The 16567-nt window shown below is 46.4% G+C and overlaps 2 protein-coding genes across 2 annotated transcripts in view; both read right to left on the bottom strand.

Annotated features, from left to right (window-relative positions):
• The window catches only part of LOC117838869 (DNA-directed RNA polymerase II subunit 4), a 43555-nt gene extending 43452 nt beyond the window's left edge, over positions 1–103 (bottom strand). The window contains exon 1 of the mRNA XM_072292469.1: positions 26–103. Coding sequence (XP_072148570.1) covers positions 26–71 — 46 coding nt within the window. The 5' untranslated portion in view covers positions 72–103. The remainder of the gene's footprint in view (positions 1–25) is intronic.
• Positions 104–2424: 2321 nt separating this feature from the next.
• LOC140221349 (uncharacterized) lies at positions 2425–5047 on the bottom strand. Its single transcript, XM_072290874.1, has 2 exons — positions 3492–5047; positions 2425–2938 (listed from the first exon to the last, which is right to left on the bottom strand). Exons 1-2 carry the CDS (start codon positions 4361–4363, stop codon positions 2917–2919), a joined length of 894 nt encoding a protein of 297 aa, XP_072146975.1. The 5' UTR covers positions 4364–5047; the 3' UTR covers positions 2425–2916.
• Between the last annotated feature and the right edge of the window lie 11520 nt (positions 5048–16567).

Genomic DNA, 16567 nt, shown 5'->3' with positions numbered 1-16567 from the left:
ATGGGAGAGGTAAAGGAGAGCGAACCTTCGCCGATCTTGAGCTCGGCAGCGTTCTCCTCCTCGCCGGACATCTTGCCGCTTCCAATCGAAACGAACGCGCCGGAGTTGGCATTGAGGCAAGGAAGAAGAAAGGAGAATAGGAGTAGGTGGCTTTATGGGCCAATTGGGCCTGTGAGTACTCGAGCTGTTATGTTTGGCATTAGGTCCAATTAGTCGAAGGCCCACATGTCTGCTTGACGCCAGACTCCGGAGCACTCACCGTCCAATCCTTTGCTCGATGCAACAGCCGCCGACCACCACCTCTGATGCTCTAGGGGATCCGGCTATCGCCGGCCACCGGCCAACCCCCTCCTAGGCAGCAAAGACAACGACGTCGTGGAGCAGCAGCGGTTGGCATCTATGCTAGCTAGTATCCGGAGGCTCAGTAATTCTGATAAATGGCAGATGATCATTCAGTCAAAATATTATTACGTCCTGCTGTTGAAATGCAGAGCTTGCTCCTCTCGCCATGCCCTACGCCTCCAGCGGCCTAGAGAAGTGATGCCCGTCGAGGTCCGGCTTGCAGACTGGGCGACAGCGCGAGTACCCGTTCCGGCTTTCAGCTTCACGACATGCTACCTTGATGGTCGCTATGTACTGTGAGTTCTTGTTGTTCCTCTCTGTTCATTCATCTCCAACACAAGGTGCACATACACCTGCTTTTGCCATCCAATTAGGTTTGGTCATCCGATTCTATTTAAGTCCAAACCTCCCATACCCTCTAACCTGTACAGACCACTTCGATTGGAATCCTATTATTGGCAACCTGAGCTGTTGCAGTGCCAGGTGCCCAGGTCCAGGTGAAAAGAAGAAATGGCTGCTGAGATACGTCAGTGTAGATTTAGAGGCAGGCAATGTCAGGTAGAAGAAGAGTGCAGCGAGGTGGAGAGGATGACATTGGTGAAAGGGTGGACAAGTAGACGGCACTGCGAAGGTCAAACCAACACTGTTTAGGAAGTAAAATAGAGAAAGAAGATGAAGAAGAAAGGCGTATCAAGGTCATCTAGCTGTGGTAATATTGTTTATTCCGAATTAATGGTGCAGTCAAGCTGAAATCCAAACCAAGGCACTAATGGGATGTTTTTTTATATGAAGCTTCAATCTTCAGGGCTATGATTCGAGGGCACTAATTAGATGATTTTTATTCGAAGCTTCAATCTTCAGTCGATAGCTTCTGCAGGTTCACGTTCAAAACTGATTATATTCTAAATCCTATTTTCTTTTCACCTACATATATATAGATTCATGACTCCCCTATGCACAAAAGAAAATTAAATGTAGAATGATCTTGGTTCAAATGAACAGGCAGCCTGATCTTTTGCAAAGGGTCAAAATAATGATCGTACTGTTCCATTGTTTCCATTGTTTACTGAAAACGAAATGATTATGCTCTTTTGTAATTTTGTATGGACCCGGGATTCAGAACACTGCTAATTTCAGAATATCTATGTTTTCTTCATTCTGGAGGCTTCGCTCGACGAGAGGGAATCACGTCTTTGCTTTGTGTTTCTTGCGCCGTTAAAGATTTGGTGGTCTTGTTGCTGCTGATAAGTCTAAGTGAGCTCGAATGACTCATCGTGAATCAGTTATATATTACCACCAGCCTACTTTCTTAAATATCTTGGTGTTGTAGTTTAATACTGCAAAGTATTCTCCTATCCTTTTTGCTTTACTGTCATGACATAAATACTAATATAACTTTTTGGTTGATTGCTTTGGTTAATTGCAGCTTTTCGATCAGAAGATATTTGCGGTGTGTTGTTCGCTTACACAAGTACCTGGTTTACTTACCTGGTGAGTTTGCAAGCCAATCTTTTCTCTTCGTTTCTCCTGGTTGTGCATGGTTCCTTTTTTTTTTTGTCCTGGGTACAGGCAAAAATATCTGTTGGCAGACTCATCCTTTTCTACTTTGCTATGGGTACAACTGATTTTTCTTAGATATGAACTCCTTGAATGTAGCTACACCAACCAGAGCATGGTGAAGAAGATATATCTTTCTCCTTTTACCCCCCAATCGTAAATTAAATGTCAATTTTCCACCCTCACCTTCTTATTGTGTTGTAAACAGTTACAGATTATTATGTGTTATATGCTGCCTAATTTGATGTAGAGCAGTGCCAATATTGATATTCCTAAATTCCTGTTATGAAATATTAGTTTTTGTCCAGCAGCAAAAGGTTATAGTCTATTGTTTATCCTCTGATTGCTAGTCAAGTGGCCTTCATGGATGTGCATTATTTGGAGCATGTTTGGATGCCAACCCAAGTGGCCCGGCCAAAATTTGGCCATTGGCCGTGGGTATCAGCAATGTTTGCATGATGGTGCCGATTTGGCTTGACCGGACTTCTGTAGTTTATTTTTGCGCGAAGACTGGCCAAATGGGGGCAGCCAAATCAGCTGCCAAATTTTGGCCTCGGCCCATGCTTTGCCTTGGCCACTTGGGGCCAACATTGAAACATGCCCTTGATTTCCAGTATTGCCGTTTAATTTCTCTGGTGTTCGTGCGTGGTAAATTAAACACAAGCAAACTTAGAGATTAAACTTCACATACAGACTTGGTACAACACATGCAAGTTCAAGAACCAAGTGGCACATCCACACAATGACACAAATTAAAGATTGTACTTAAAACAGCAGGACACACGACGAACTTCTTTTTTGACGAACCTACAGAACACACAATAAACTTGATACAACTAACTTATCCATTCATACATCATGAAAGTAAAGACCATAAGATAGATGCTTCCTGGGCCACAACTTAACATGAAATAGCTCCTTCAGTTTTGTTGACGGGCGCAGGACAGAAGCCTTTCTTCAGTTTTGACCATTTAGAAGAAAGCACGACAAGTAGGATGAAGTATTGGCAGACGTGACTCATTCCATATCCTTCCTCTTCCTGCAATAAATAAATACTGTGACGAATTAAAAATGAACTAGATGGATGATGTTCAAATTAAACTTGCTTCTGTACTGCGACCAAGAGAAGGCTTAGCAATGCAAAGGCGGCGCTTCGTGAAGTAAGTTGTTTACTTAGGAAAGAATTGCAAAAAAAAACAGACAACATTGAAGGTTAAATGGTAGTATACTTGAGTTCCAACTGCTAGTAATTTCCAACAGCATATAAATGAAGGCATATATTGGCAGGCAGCTCTTATGTTCCAATCATAAGCTTCAAGGCTCAAATGTTTAGTAGGCTGCAGGCTTCGCTAGTATTCTGCAGGTTGGAGAAAGAGGCTACACTACAACATATGAAATGCCAAAAATGCAAGATTGAAGCCATGGACAACAAACTTGCATAATTTATGCAGCAATATTCAAATATGGAACCGGCAGAATCAAAATCTCTATTGAGTTATTTATAAAAGGGCAGCAGCAATATTCAAATATGGAACCGGCAGAATCAAAATCTATTGAGTTATTTATAAAAGGGCAGCAGCAATATTACATACCTTGATAAATAGCAGAACCTGGGGAACTCACAAGGGCGGAAGGGCAAGGGAGTGGGATACGAGGACGTTGAGCTGATGAAGTCAATGTCGTCGTCGGGTTGAAGGCACCCACTGTAGTCGTGAAGGATCTCATTCCCATCCATATACAGATAAAATGACTCCACGGTCTTAGTGCTCATGTCTATAGAGAGCACCGACATCTTCTCGTAGGCTTTTCCAAACTCAATGAAAAGGAAGTGCACTACATGTGGCCTGTCAATGTCGACTTGAGGGTGCATGGGGATGCCGCGTTGGTAGCGGTCAGGGAGGTCATCTGAGGTGACAGTGTAGTCCTCTTTCCACGCCATGCTGCCGCCTAACACGAGGGTGTGGCAGGTGATGGTGAAGCCAGTGCCGGGTTCGAGCGCTCCATAGGCAAGGCCATCATGGCGGGCGACATCGACGAACTTGAGCAAACGGCCGTGGTCGACGACGGACACGCCACCGATGTCGTATGTGGTTTTGCGGGTTCTGGTAAGAGGGGACTTGTCCACAGGGAACCAGAGGAAGGAGGCGGTAGGGGCGGGCACTTTATTGGACACGTCGCAGAAGAGTATGCCTCGGCTATAGATCCAGCACAGCCATCGTTGGAAGGGGATGACGGCGGTGGTCTGCGAGCGGGAGACTTTCAAGAGATCATGAACAGAGGGGTTGTGAGTGGACAGGATTGGCACACGCATGGAGTCCCATTTGCCTCCAAGCTGATCGTCAGTGAAGGAGGAGCGCAGCAAGCAGATGTCAGCGAAGGCCTCAGTGCGGCTGCGGTCAATGGTGGGTATCTGTGCCACCACGAACTCCTCTTTGTCTCCGCACCATAGGCCCAAGGATTTCATATCCAGCAGGCGGGGAGTAGGAGTAGCATTGGAAGGTCGACGACGTAGGCGGTGATCGCCGCGGGAATGATCAAACTTGGGCTCGGTATAAGGGGGGAGCACTCTAAGAGAGGATGAGGAAGGGTTGTTCTCGTTGGCTCTGAAGATGAAGAAGTTCTGACTAAAGCTTTAGAAGGTCTCGGGGTGATGGTGGTGGTGGTGGTCATGGTGATGCTGGTGGTGACGACAAGCAGGGCAAGATGGCGGTGGGTCGCCAGCATGAATAAGGGCTGCGCCTCGTGGGGACCCGGAAAGCCCGGCAGCTGCGCGTAGAGGCGGGAGATGCGCGGGGGCTCCTCGAGGGAGAAGGCGATGCGGAAGTCGGCGCCCCAGGAGGTGGTTCCGGACGCCCTGATGGGCGCCTCGGTGTCGTCGGGGAAGGACTCATCGTCGTCCCTACGGAAGACGTAGGGCTCCAGAAGCACCCATTTGGGGAACCCCCCGGCGGCGGCGGCGGACATGGCGACCTTGAGACAGCAGCAGACCGGGAAATTAAATTAGAAGGGCCAGGGGAAATCCAACCTCGGGGGATGTGTAAGGTGATTGTTAGTAATCCTAGCGCACGAGTCGGTCAGTTAGTTAGCTTTGCATGTGTTCTGTTTCTGCATTGCATACGCACGAGCACCAACCTGTGGCTACCGTGCGCGTAGGAAGGGGTGGCGAGAATAGCTCGCGCACGACCCTAGGATCACCGGTGATTCAGCGGCATCGTGGGCACGGGGATGGACGTGCTCGCTGCATGGTGCATGGCTGGCCACTGCGTGGACCTATTCTTTGTATTCACAGAATAAAAAGAAAATACATAGAAAATGCTGCAGTTCGTTACGCAGCACCAAAAACCTCCGAGTTCCAAGTGTTCTTGAGTTTTAGTGTTTCTGTGTTCCAGCGATTGCCATCGCGAGCTTGCCGAGCATCAGGAACGCCGGTTCGAAGCTAACAGTGATGACTGATGAGGTGCCTTACCAACGAAGATGCTGGAGACCCGCGGCCGGCAAGGAGAGGGGGAGGTGGAGGCGGTGTGCGGGAGCGGCGAATTGTTGGGGGTGTTCCGGTGGTACGAGGCTTCTTCCTACGTATCTATTGGTCGGTTACCGACCTATTGAAAGAAATCGAATGGGTCAGCCCACGGCCTGCTCCAGGCCTAATTCGTTTCCTCGCGGCCGAAATTGTTGACCCACTGCCACTGATGATGGGCTACTTGTTTGTATACAAGGCTGTATGCAGTTTGGGCCATTGAGCTTTGAGATGGGAAAACTGATAATCTATCTATATCTATATATTATATTTATTTTTATATTATATATTATTATTATATTATATATTATTTATATTATTCTATATGAGGAACACTTCTACCTACCTTTTGGTTTGGTCCAACCTAATCTCATTGACAGATGGGTCCAATCATTATTTTGTTGTGATTTTTGTCATTGACAAGTGGGTCTCTATTTCACTCTATTTAATTCCGTTCGCGGCATGGCTCCCTTTCCATCTCCGTGTTCATTTCTTCCCCCGCACGCAGCTTTGCGGCCAACCGCCTCGGGCCCGGCCGTGCCCGAGCCGCCTCATCCGCGGAGCTCGCCTTCTTGGACCGGCACTCCAGGTGGCGAAGCTCATCGCCGGGGCTCACGCTCGCTCGGGAGGCTGCGGGCCGCCGCTCTAGGCGGGTGAGCTCGCCTTGGGGGGCCGCACGCCACCGCTCCCGGCCAGGGTTGAGCTCGCCCCGGAGGGGCGCACCGCTGCTCAACAGGGACAGGAGCTCGCCGCGGCCGGCTCGTTGAATCCACATAAGGGCGAGGAGGTTGAGCATGGAGAGGAGCGATTTGGATTGGAAGAGAGAAGAGAGGAGGTGATGCACTCTACGAAAGTGATAAGGTGTGCAGGCTTCACCATGTGCTTGTCTGTTGAGGAGGGGCGGTGGACATCGACCTGCCGCAAGCGAGCTTACGGGCACGCGTGGAATCAGCATTGCGGATGTACTTGTAGGGGTAAAAAAAAAGGTAAATTAGTAATTTCGTCGATGGGATTTCGGCCAATGGCTAGCTACCTTGCAAATTGCAAGCTCTGCGAGCCATCAATTAGTTAGGTCACGCATCGTTGAAGATCTCATCTCGGAGATCCTTCTAGAAGCCTCTGATGGGAGGTATACTGCTAACCAAAAATGAACATTGAAAAAATGTTTTTTTCTCCGATTCATGTGAGATGGTTTTTGTCCGGTTTTCACTCCTTTATGTTGGTTTTCTACGATTTTCTTTCGGTTTACTGTAGACAGACGAAAAAATTTGGCAGATGTTACTCGCTTTAATATTAAGTAGAGATGAGCGGATCATCTCAGCCGTCAATTCCATCCAATAGCTAAAAGTTGTGCACTGTTATGGGCCGAAGGAGTTAGACGGCTCAAAATCAGGCTTGTCTCAGCCGACTTCACTCTTTATTATTTTTCATTTTTCTCCATTTTAAAGCACATCTCTACCTGTCAGTGGTCTCTTACTTGAATAGAAAAATGTTTTAATTTAATGGATATTTGAGTTGAGGGAATATTAAGTCAAATTTTTTTGATTTTCTATTAAATATGTAGACATCAAAGTGGAATAAAAATTTAGTGATGAAAATAAAGAATATCATTAATTTAAAAAACACAATTAACCTTTTACCGCAGCAACGCACGAGCATTTTACTATAAATATAGTACAAAGATCCTAGATAATTGAAAACGTTTCCAATCCCGGAAGCGCCCCCCCCCCCCCCCCCCCCCCAATGTTTCCATAATATGTTGTCCGAAATCAGGTATCTAATATAGACATCGGAGGGTGACGTTCTCTTCGACCGGAAACCAAAGTGCTATTTGTTTCCTTTCTTTTCAACCAGAGAATAGCGTGCGTCTCCATTGTTGCGTAACCCTGAAGGCAGGCTACCGCTTGTTTTGTCGTCGCCGCCGTCCAGGAACTACCACCGGTGATCGTCATCCTGCATCATCAGGACAAAAGGAATCACAATTATTACATAAAAAATTAGAACTACTGAATATATATCACCGGAATTTGGCCAAGTGGCTATGAGCCTACGACTAAAGCATGTAAGCTGTGTGCCTGTGCAGAATGAAACACCACAAAAGCAAATTCAGTAACGAGCATATACCACACGGCTGTACATGGTTGATTTGGTGTTGATTCAGTCTAGCACAACACATATTTCGTCGGTCATTATCGTGCAGTTATCAGGAACCAGCAAAAATGAATGATAGGGGTCCAATTCAGAACTGCGTGTTAGCCTGAAAGTTCTGTTCTGTTAGGAAGTGCATAGCAGCACAATAGCAGCACATTCTGAACGGTAAAAAGGGAGAGAGAAAAGAACAAGAAACGACGAGTATGGACAGTTCGTACCGGCCGAGGCGCGCGCGGAGGCGGCGCGGGACCGGCGCGGCCGAGGCGCCGCGCAGGCCCCCCTCACCGGATCTTGGAGATGAGCGCCGCGCCGGCCCCTCGCAGCGCTGCCGCCAGCCCCTCGCCGCCGCCGGATCTTGGAGTCGCAGGCCACCCCGCAACGCCGCCGCCGCCGCTGCTACCATCTCGCGTATAAGCCTGGTATACAACGCCGCCGCCGGCCCCTCGCTGTTTTCCGCGGACCTGATAACATAAAGGCCCTTATCTGATCCGCGGGCCACGATCCACACGTTGAGCTCGAGCCACAGCTACAATCTAGTCCTTTTAACAAGGAGTCCGATTTGATTCGGCCCTTCACTACACGAGCCTATGTAGAATCCGTAAATCACAGCCCATGAGTTCGGAGGCCCGTGCGGCCCTTGGGTATACAAGGCCGTTACCAGTCTTATACACGAGGCATCATTATTCATCACATCTCAACTGCGTTTGTTTTTGCAACGGCTCCTGCTGTTTGTGCAGTCATGAGCACATGCTGCAGCTACACCAGCATCACAGTTGGCCATGACACATGAAAAACAATTTGTGAGGGAATGAAAACTCAGCACAATGTCGCTGGACGCCTGGACCTACGAACACGAAACGACCGACTGCGGCATGGTGGCGAGGCAGATCTTGGAGCACTCGCTGCCACCGACCGCAGCATCCACGCTCTTGATTGCGCAGAATCTGGACAGTTGCAGAAACGAGATGCTCACCAAGGATTTGTTTCTTGAGAAACTGCAACTTGAGGTGTTCTGTCTGCTGCTCACCGTCCAATCCTTTGCTCGATGCAACAGCCGCCGACCACCACCTCTGGTGCTCCAGGGGATCCGGCTATCGCCGGCCACCGGCCAACCCCCTCCTAGGCAGCAAAGACAACGACGTCGTGGAGCGGCAGCGGTTGGCATCTATGCTAGCAAGGTCAAGATGAGTTCTGCCCCGGCTAATATCTTGAGTCAACTCCGCCACCGAAAGAGGAAGCGGGGTGGAGGAGCAGCGCATCCACCGGCGGACCGGCCGCGGGAGGGGAAGAGCACGAAGAAGAAGAAGGCGGAGCAGAGGGAGGTCCCACTAGTCAGCGAGAGAACACTGGTGGGAGGTGATGTTGGGCTACGCTTGGGCCTCGGCCTGTTGGGCTTGACCAGGCCAGTCCAGCAAGAAGAGAGGCACGGAAAATCGATGCGCAATGCTAGTATCCGGAGGCTCAGTAATTTTGATCATTCAGTCAAAATATTATTACCAGCGGCGGAGGGAGGGGGGAGGGGCCTGGCACCCCTCACGCGCTACTGATCCTCTGTATTCTGATATAAATATACATGTACGTATTAGCTGTTCAGATCCTCAACTCCTCCCATTCATTCCAAACATTAATTGTTTTAGAGGCCTAATAAGAAGGAACCCATTTAAGCCTATCTACAGCTCACCTTCTCCCTTCGTTATTGTTTGGAATAAGAAGCATCAAGCGTTGTGACTCTGTCCATTCGACTATTCATCTTCGGTCTTTCGATCTTCTCCTTTGCCAGTTCGTCGGACACCGCGGCCACTCGACGGTGGTACTTCCGGACGGGCTACTGGGAGACCGGATATGAGAGTTGAGACGTTGCGCGACGTCGCCGCAGCCACGCCGCTGCCGTTGTCCAAATTGCCACCGCCGCAGGTAATTTATAATCACATGGTTATGAGTTCTACTTTGCTTTGTTCATTGCTTCCCTTACCTCAAATCGTGCCTCCCCCTGATTATTACGTCCTTTAATATGTCGACGACACATGCATTCAGCGTAAATTAGACAGAAAGAGAATTGTAAAGAATATATGTATGCCATAATAAGTTGCCCAGTGTTTGCACCAGACTGGGTGAGAAATGTAGCATGATCTACTTGTATTATTGTCGCCGATAACTGTAAACAGTCAATTCATTGCACTGCAGTGAAACTCTGTCTGGGATGAGACCGACCTCACTATTCACTGGCAACTCACGAACCACCACTTGTCAAGTGTGCTTGCTCTTGTACGAGTTCCAGTTCGCAGTGCAACTCTCCTACCTTCATCCTCCTCTCCTCTCTGCAGTAGAGCCATCAAATGTTCAAGAGGATCATTCATTTTGGAACAGCATATATAGATGTGTTACAGAAAAGAGTGCAGATGAAAGCAAATGCAGGGAAAGTTGAAGACTTGAAGTAGTGATATGTTTACCGGTGATCGTTTCTTCAGAAGCTGAGACTTGAGGTTTCTTCTGTTTACTGACTGCTTACTTTGTGTGGTGGCATTCAGATGATGCTGCCCTTTTATATGTACCACCGGAGCAAAGGCTTGGAATCTTTGTTCTGATACATTCTGGCAGAAGCTTTTCGGAGATTGATATACAATCTGACAGAGAGGAAACTGATATGCAGTCTGACAGAGAAATGCTATGTGCACTGCAAGATGAAGAATCTCTCCTTTCTGTTTTACAGAGGCATGGAGGTGTACTGCACAAGTATGCTAGGTAATTTCAGCTTTTGGAGCAAAAGAAATATCTGTATGGACACGCCAGATGTCCCAAAGTTTGTATGAGCAACATCATCATGCTTGGTTTTAGGGACACGAAGCTATTCATAACCAAGCAGGAAACCTTCCCTATGAAAGAGATTCTAACTGCCAATCCAGGCAAAGCTTGAGCAACGATATATGGTTGGACACATTTTCAGAAGCATGCATTTTGTTGGAAATGCACAGAAGCACAATGGTTGGTTGAGTATCTGAACCCATAAATATATTGTACGGACATGACAGTTGTTGGTTGCAAATGCAACACTCTTATCCGAATCATTCCAGATGTTCAGCTTTGGATCCATTCTGAAAGTGGAGAGCTGCACAATTATGCCAGCTTCAGGATAGCTTGACATGTGCAAGAAATAATATCAACTAGTACAATGTACCGATTTTGAGGCAGCGGGCAAAGAATTCCACTAACCAGAAAACCAATAACCTGCTGTGTATGTGATACATCAGAACTTGCGTGGTACTGACAAACCTGCCATGGCCGGCGGCAGTGATGCTCCTCTCCTCTGACACCTGATGCTCCTCTCCTCTGACACCTGATGCAGTGATGCTCCTCTCCTCTGACACCATGATGAGCATGCAGTATAGAGCAGCATCCGCCACTCTCATCCATCCTTCTCTCCTCCTCTGCCTCCTGCAGTGGAGCCACGGGATGATCAAAAGGGATAACTTGTGCAAAACAATGCGGGTCGGATCAAATTCATGGGCACCTGGAAGCATTTGTTTCTATTTTCCATATAAATCAAAAGGGATAGCTGTCACGTGAAGAAGCATTTATTTTTACTTCTATATAGACATGGAGAAATACCACAAAACTATGCCAGATTCAAGCCAATTTCAGCTCGTGGAGCAACACAAATATTTGACTACACTTTGATATCACTGGGATCACAAAAGAATATCGTTGGTACTTGAGAACAACATTCCAGATGTCTCAAAATTGGTATGGACGTCATCATCGTGCTTAGGAACAAAGCTAACCATAACCAAGAAGGGAACCTTCCCTGTCAAAAGAACACCTGTTGGTTGCAACACTGATCCGAGTACTTTCAGATGTTCAGTTGCGAGGATTCAGTCTGAATGTGGAGAGCTGGACAAGTGTTTTGCAATTGTGAGGGAGAGTACAGCCGTATGTAGAATCTCACAATGTTCAGAAGATCAGAAACCCGTTGCTATACATCAGAATTCAGAACACTAGGCATGGTGTGCCAAAATCTGATATGAGAGAGGTAATGCAAGTGCTCAAATACATCTGTCATTTACATGCTATATTCACTCTGTATGCAAAAGAGAACTATTCATTTTCCCATTTGGAAGGACCAAACTAGCACAGTGGAATCGAAGATACATTGGAAAGTGGAGATGATTCAGGTGTAATAAAACTCTTGTAAGTTGGAAAGAAAAGTGGACTACGTTCTATTCAAACTAAGAGCATGGCGATTTTATTTTTCCAATTGGTATGTAAATTAATGTACCAAATATAAGTTAACTCAAATGTTATTTTAATTGATGTTATTAAGGCAAGATTTGGATGTTATTAAGACTTGTCTCCGACTCAATTACCAGACAACAACGGATTTGATTTGGAAATTGTTTATGGTTCGTGCAAGGCTTTGTCTACCATATGATGAATTAATCACTTTGAGTACTGGGAAATTTTTCCAATACATACTGGTCCTTATTCCTATGATTTCTTATCCTCACATATTCAAGGAGTTGCATGATTTCTTGGAATCCAAAATTGATGATGCAAAGTATCATTAAAATTTTCCGTTGGTATTGAAAAAAGGTGTGATTCTCACTAAAAATAATTTGGCCAAGAGACTTGGCAAGGTAGTCCTAGTTAATTGCTGTTTGTCAATGCAAATGAAAGTAGACATCACTTGTTTTTTGATTGCCATATGGCTATGTTTATTTGTAATACCATATGCATTACTTGTAATATTCAACCAACTTCAAATGTATCTAATATGTTTGGCTCTTGGCTCAAAAGGTTTTTCTTCTTAGCTTAGAATCCCAAATTTAGTAGGTGCAGTGGCTCTATATTGAGCTATTTGGTTGAGTAGAAATGATATGGTTTTCAATAGAACTACTACTTAATTCTTTCATGCAGGTTATTTTCAGGGGACTTATTGGATCCGAAGTTGGTCACTGTTATTTATAGAGGAAGAGAGAGATATTTTGAAGAAGAGATGTAGAGACATTTTGAAGAAGAGATGTAGGAAATTGGAGACTATCGTTATGGAGCTCTTCAGCGAGTTTAGTTGGAAGTTCAGCATTGAAGCTTAGCTTTCTTTCATAGCGTTCATGTTGAAACCTTTTTATATGGTGTTTTGTAGTCTAAGTACCACTTTTAGTCTGTAATGGAGGCTATATACACTCGTTGGTCAGTGTGGAGGTTGGCATTTTAATTCCTTTATATAAAAAACTTCATCCTCCATCTTTCAGAAAAAATAAACTGGATCTCGAACAAGCACTCTAGGCACTAGGCAGCAGATGTCGCCTGCTCTACCGATTCGGCATGAGACCCCTGCGCACGGCTACCATCAGAATACCGTCCAAAGTGATCCTTTGCATTGCAACAACAGTTTGATCAGGGCGATCTTCAGCAACCCCAACATGTAGATTAATCAGGGTGTCCAATCACATCCTCGACGACAAGCTTCCACCCATCGTGCTCCATGATCTCTAGCAGCACGGGGTAGGGTTGGGGCTGCGCCTGCTTCTTCTGCATCCGCACCATGCAGAAGGGCATGGTCTGCGCAGTTGGCAGAAGCAAATGTTGGAAATTTTGGGTAGTCAAAAGGTAGGGAGAAAGAGAAACGAGAAAGAAAGAAAATGAGTCGGACTCGATCTCCCCGAGCCCACCATCGCGCTTTGATCGGAGACGCGACCCACGTTTGGTTGTGGCCCCAGGTTACCCAGCGCCACAATAAAAAGGGGGCGCCGGCTCGGTTTGGATGATGCCAACGCGCTCAAACCCACGCACGCCCCCAAAACGCCACCCGATCCCTGGCGGCACTGGAGTCCCGTGAAGGCCGCCGCCAGTACACCCTCACCCTCCCCGGACAGACGAGGTGGAGATCGGAGGGAAGACGAGATCATCTATGGACTACGACTACATCTCCTTCACCAGCCCTGCATCAACTAAGATGGCCGGATCGTCGAACGGTGTTGTGTGTTCATGTTTTTAGATGCAAAAGATCTTGTCTAGTCAAGTTATAAGTGATGTAGTTTTCTACAGCAAATGCTCGCAAGCAGCTGATGCACATTATTTGCAATGATTAGGAATCGCTTGATCTTGTCATGAAGGATATTCATGTTACGAAGCTCCTCAAAGGGCATCCTAACGTGGTCACACTTGTTGCACATGATGTTTTTGATATGGGGCGCACAGAGGAGGCAGTTCTTGTGATGGAGTTCTGCGAGAAGTCCATGGTGAGTGCAATGGAGAGCAGAGGTAGCGGTTACTACGAGGAGAAGAAGGCGCTTTTAATTTTCAGAGATGTCTGCAAATGCTGTTTTTGCCATGCATGGACAGTCACCGCCAATTGCACATAGGTATGTTGCTACGGGGGTGTTTGGGAGGAGGGGGCTAAATTTGGACACTAATTAGGAGTATTAAATCTAGACTAATTACAAAACTAATTACACAACCCTAGGCTAAATCGCGAGACAAATTTATTAAGCCTAATTAGTCCATGATTTGACATTGTGGTGTTAATTAGGCTTAATAGATTCATCTCGCGATTTAACCTAGGGGTTCTGCAATAGTTTTGTAATTAGCTTATGTTTAGTCCTCCTAATTAGTATCCGAACATCCGATGTGATAGGACTAAAGTTTAGCCCCTTCTCCCAGACAACCCCTAGTCTTTATGCTGTCACGCCTGAGGGTTTGTGGGTGTCGGCGATGGCGAGATTACATGGAAGAGTGTCGCAGGGACAACTCTGTAATCATATAGATTGTCAGTATTTGCCAGTGGGGTGAAAGGTCAACATTTTTGGGAGCGTGGCATGATGATGTAAATTGATTTTCTTATGGCTTAATAAAGCTTGAGACATAGGTCAGACCCAATCTCCCGTAGAAAAGAATTTTGCTTCACAAATAGTAACTTATATCTTGCAAATCTTGATGGTTCGATCAATGCAATGGCCACAAAAGTTTATGTACAAGCAAAGTCCAAGCTGATAGATGAGCCCAAGTTATTAAAATTAACATTTGGTTCTGTGATTAGTTTCAGTACTTTTGCCAACATCTCTTTGGTTACAAAGTCAACAATTTATATATAAGGTGTGCTTGGGTTATTACTTTATAATTGTGTTTTTTTATATTGCTTATATGATTGCTTTGACGGCGTTGTAGGTAAACTTATGCTTATGTATGCCAATATGGATGAACAAAACATGTTACTAAAATCAGATAGATTTAGTTTCTTGTGATCGCAAAATAATGTTTTTCATGCTCCTTTTATTATGTTGGAAAAAAATTCGATTCTCGAAGCGGCATACATCTAGTCTTTATTAAAAAAACACTCGTGACATGTACATCTTTACTATAACTAGAAACATACAATTCTTGTTGATTAAGTTTTTTTAAGAACTAATCAGCTTCAAAACCATATTTAAAACCATATTTTTTAACTCTTCAAAACCATATTTAAGAACTAACAAGAGAATCCGCTTCAAAAATCATATTTAACTCTTGGGGATGGAAGGACGACGACGACATATTTTTTTGCGACAAAAGAGATAATCAACTTTTACGGGAAAAAAAACGATGCTAGCGGTTGGTGGCAAAACGAAAACACTTGTTATTACTATCGGATTCTCTTGTTATCCTCTGTTGGGCGGAAGCGGAAGATGGCATTCTCGCGGGCAAACCCCCAGCTCGGTCCACCTCACGGTCACCGGGTAAATGCTCCAAAAAATCTTGGTCCCGCCTGCCCGCACGCCCGCCTTGCCTCGGGGGATGTTTGGTTCCTTACTTATTTTTAACACATGTCACATCGAATATTTAAGTACTAATTAGGAGTATTAGGGCTCCTTTGGCAGGGCTCCTCGCGAGGGGCTCCTCGTGCGGAGCCGGAGCCGGAGCCGCGGAGCCACTTTTTTGGGCTCCTCCATGCAGGCCTAAAACGGCTCCGGCTCCTCCCAAATGTGCCAAAAAATGGCTTCGCGGTCAATGCCGTTTGGTGCGGCTCCGGCTCCTCCGTGCTTCGGTAAGCGCACGGAGCCGGAGCCGGAGCCCTGCCAAACTGGCCCTTAAACGTAGACTATTTACAAAACCTATTACATAAGTAGAGGCTAAATGGCGAGACGAATCTACTAAGCCTAATTAATCCATCATTAGCAAATGTTTACTGTAGCAACACATTGTCAAATCATGAACTAATTAGGCTTAATAGATTTGTCTCGCCGTTTACCCTCCACTTATGTAATGGGTTTTGTAAATAGTCTACGTTTAATACTCCTAATTAGTATCTAAACATTCGATGTGACGGGTGCTAAAAATAAGCAGGAGAAATCAAACCAAATCTTTATCATCATCATGATCCATGTTGTCGTTGTCAAAATTAGCGGATCAAGGCTTAGACTAGTAAATTTCTTTTATGCGCGTAAGGCTTCGGATGGTGGCGTGGGAGACACGGGGTTTAGACTGGTTCGGGCAAAGGAACGCCCTACGTCCAGTATCAGGAGCTGCTCGTGTTGCCCACGCGGGGTTCTGTAGTAGGGGTTACAGGAGTGCGAGGGAGGGAGCTGATTCCAGGTCTCTTGGGTGTGCACTGAGGCTCTAAGTGGGTGTGAGTGTGTTCACTTCGCTAGGAAGCGTTGGGGTCCTTTGAGTTATCTGTCCCCCCCTGTCTCCGGCCCCCGATTCTCCTTTTATAGCGTAAGGAGGCCACCGGGATTACAGGCGAGACCGAGTGTGGGGAGCGGTAAAGAGATAAACATGGCTAGGTAAAAAAATACAACACGAAGGGGGAAGCAAGTTCCCAGGCCGCCGGTGTCCCCGCCGGCCTTCGGCTTCCACTGACGCGTTTGTCGGAAGAGGTTGGCCGCCGTTGCGTCCTGTCGATGGCTTCCTCGGCGACTGTAGCCGTCGGGTGGGATGATGGCGTTTCGTCGTGACCTCCCTGTCCGTTGGGGGGAAGCGGCGAATCTTGCCATCTTGCTAACGGCCCGCGGAGAGCGGACATCTCAT

Source organism: Setaria viridis, chromosome 1, assembly GCF_005286985.2.
Source record: "Setaria viridis chromosome 1, Setaria_viridis_v4.0, whole genome shotgun sequence".
NCBI lineage: Eukaryota > Viridiplantae > Streptophyta > Magnoliopsida > Poales > Poaceae > Setaria > Setaria viridis.
The sequence above is the reverse complement of the archived record's forward strand: the minus strand, read 5'-3'. Positions and strand labels throughout refer to the sequence as shown.

What these genes read in the sequence shown, in the direction of transcription:
- LOC140221349 (XM_072290874.1), bottom strand. Translation starts at nt 4,363, where the DNA reads ATGAAATCCTTGGGCCTATGGTGCGGAGACAAAGAGGAGTTCGTGGTG. An exon ending in AGGTTCTGCTATTTATCAAG is followed by an intron (nt 2,939 to 3,491) that starts GTATGTAATATT and finishes TATTTATTGCAG; the next exon opens with GAAGAGGAAGGATATGGAAT.